The following is a 2987-nucleotide window of genomic DNA, read 5'->3' as shown; positions in this document are numbered from 1 at the left end:
GCTGTGGGGTGCCATGGGTCGCTGTGGGGTCTCTGTGGGGTGCCATGGGTCGCTGAGGGTCACCGTGGGGTCACCGTGGGGTGCCGTGGGTTGCTGTGGGGTCTCTGTGGGGTGCCGTAGGTCCCTATGGGTCGCTGTGGGGTCTTTGTGGGTCACTGCGGCGTTGTTATAGGGCACTGTGGGGTCGCTATGGGTCCCGTGGGGATTGCTATGGGTCGCCATGGGTCGCTGTGGGGTCTCTCTGGGGTGCTGTGGGTCCCTATGGGTCGCTGTGGGGTCTCTGGGTCACTGTGGCATTGTTATAGGGTACTGTGGGTCTCTATGGGTCACTGTAGGGTGCCATGGGTCTCTATGGGGCGCTGTGGGGTCTCTATGGGGCGCTGTGGGGTCTCTATGGGGCACTGTGGGGTCGCTATGGGTCGCCGTGGGTCACGTGTGCCCCCCAGGGCTCCTGGAGACAATGGTGCAGAAGGTGCCCTGGGTGCTGTGGGGCACCGTGGGGTCGCTATGGGTTTGCTGTGGGTCTCTATGGGGCACTGTGGGGTCTATGGGGCACTGTGGGGTCTCTATGGGGCGCTGTGGGTCGCCGTGGGTCGCCGTGGGTCGCGTGTCCCCCCCAGGGCTCCTGGAGACAACGGTGCAGAAGGTGCCCTGGGTGCTGTGGGGCACCGTGGGGTCACTATAGGGCGCTCTGGGTCGCTATGGGGCACCGTGGGGTCGCTATGGGGCACCGTGGGGTCACTATAGGGCGCTCTGGGTCTCTATGGGGCACTGTGGGGTCTATGGGGCACCGTGGGGTTGCTATGGGTTTGCTGTGGGTCTCTATGGGGCACCGTGGGGTCTCTATGGGGCACCGTGGGGTCGCTATGGGTTTGCTGTGGGTCTCTATGGGGCGCTGTGGGGTCTATGGGGCACCGTGGGGTCGCTATGGGTCCCGTGGGGGTCGCCGTGGGTCGCCGTGGGTCACTGTGGGTCGCGTGTCCCCCCCAGGGCTCCTGGAGACGACGGTGCAGAAGGTGCCGCGGGTGAAGGCCCCCAACAAGTCCCTGCCCTCGGCCGTGTACTGCATCGAGGACAAGATGTGGGTGACGTCATGGTGACGTCATGGGTGACGTCACCCCCTCCCCCAGTGTCACCCCCTCCCCCAGTGTCACCCCCCCCAATCCCCACCGGTGACAATCCCGGCCCGGCCACCTCCCTGGGTGCCCCCGTCCCCATGTCCCCTCCCGTCCTCCCTGTTACCCCGCTGTCACCCCACTGTCCGGCTGTCCCCAATGTCACCCGGGTGTCCCCGCTGTCACCCCACTGTCCGGCTGTCCCCAATGTCACCCGGGTGTCCCCGCTGTCACCCCACTGTCCGGCTGTCCCCAATGTCACCCCACTGTCCGGCTGTCCCTGATGTCACCCAGGTGTCCCCACTGTGACCCGGCTGTCCAGCTGTCCCCAATGTCACCTGGCTGTCCCCGCTGTCACCCCACTGTCCAGGTGTCCCCGCTGTCACTCCGCTGCTGGGTGTCCCCGATGTCACCCGGTGTCCCCGCTGTCACTTGGCTGTTGGGTTCTCCCCAATGTCACCCAGCTGTCCGGGTGTCCCTGATGTCACCCTGCTGTCTGGCTGTCCCCAGTGTCACCCGGGTGTCCCCAGTGTCACCCTGCTGTCCGTCTGTCCCCGCTGTGACCCCGTTGTGACCCCACTGTCCGGCTGTCCCTGACGTCACCCGTCTGTCTGAGTGTCCCCACTGTCGTCCGGCTGTCCCCGATGTCACCCTGTTGTCCGGGTGTCCCCAATGTCACCTGGCTGTCCAGGTGTCCCCGCTGTCACCCCGCTGTCTGGGTGTCCTCAGTGTCACCCGGCTGTCCGTGATGTCACCCCAATGTCACCCAGGTGTCCCCGCTGTCACCCGGCTGTCTGGGTGTCCCTGCTGTCAGCCGGGTGTCCCCAATGTCACCCGGCTGTCCCCGCTGTCACCTGTCTGTCTGGGTGTCCCCAATGTCACCTGGCTGTCCCCAATGTCACCCCGCTGTCCAGGTGTCCCTGCTGTCACCTGGGTGTCCCCGATGTCACCTGTCTGTCCAGGTGTCCCCGATGTCACCCTGCTGTCACCCTGCTGTCTGGGTGTTCCCGCTGTCTGGCTGTCCCTGATGTCATCCTTCTGTCCCTGCTGTCACCCATCTGTCCGGCTGTCCCTGCTGTCACCCGGGTGTCCCCAATGTCACCCCGCTGTCTGGCTGTCCCCGCTGTCACCCCGCTGTCTGGCTGTCCCTGATGTCACCCCACTGCCTGGGTGTCCCTGCTGTCACCCGGGTGTCCCCGATGTCATCCCACTGTCCCTGCTGTGACCCCACTGTCCCTAATGTCACCCCGCTGTCCCCACTGTCACCCCGCTGTCTGGCTGTCCCCGATGTCACCCTGCTGTCCGGGTGTCCCCGTTGTCCGGCTGTCCCTGCTGTCACCCGGCTGTCCCCGCTGTCACCCCGTTGTCCGGCTGTCCCCGCTGTCACCCCACTGTCCGGCTGTCCCCGATGTCACCCCACTGTCCGGCTGTCCCCGCTGTCACCCTGTCACCCCGCTGTCCCTGATGTCACCCCGCTGTCTGGGTGTCCCCGCTGTCACCCGGGTGTCCCCGATGTCATCCCACTGTCCCTGCTGTGACCCCACTGTCCCTGCTGTGACCCCACTGTCCCTAATGTCACCCCGCTGTCCCCCCGCTGTCCGGCTGTCCCCGATGTCACCCCGCTGTCCCCGCTGTCCGGCTGTCCCCGCTGTCACCCCGCTGTCTGGCTGTCCCTGATGTCACCCCACTGTCCAGGTGTCCCCAATGTCACCCGGGTGTCCCTGATTCCCCGTTGTCCGGCTGTCCCTGCTGTCACCCGGGTGTCCCCGCTGTCACCCTGTTGTCCGGCTGTCCCCACTGTCACCCTGTTGTCCGGCTGTCCCCGCTGTCACCCCGCTGTCCCCGCTGTCCCCCCGCTGTCCGGCTGTCCCC

At 66.4% G+C, this 2987-nt stretch overlaps 1 protein-coding gene across 1 annotated transcript in view; it reads left to right on the top strand.

Annotated features, from left to right (window-relative positions):
• Positions 1-866: 866 nt before the first annotated feature.
• The window catches only part of LOC106900248 (U4/U6.U5 tri-snRNP-associated protein 1-like), a gene marked incomplete at its 3' end in the record, with an annotated part of 2451 nt that continues 330 nt past the window's right edge, over positions 867-2987 (top strand). The window contains exon 1 of the mRNA XM_014962243.1: positions 867-1081. Coding sequence (XP_014817729.1) covers positions 867-1081 — 215 coding nt within the window. The remainder of the gene's footprint in view (positions 1082-2987) is intronic.

The sequence above is a fragment of the Calidris pugnax genome, unplaced genomic scaffold (assembly GCF_001431845.1).
Source record: "Calidris pugnax isolate Ruff unplaced genomic scaffold, ASM143184v1 scaffold1782, whole genome shotgun sequence".
Lineage (NCBI taxonomy): Eukaryota > Metazoa > Chordata > Aves > Charadriiformes > Scolopacidae > Calidris > Calidris pugnax.
Note: the sequence above shows the minus strand (reverse complement) of the source record. Positions and strands in the feature narration are given on the sequence as shown.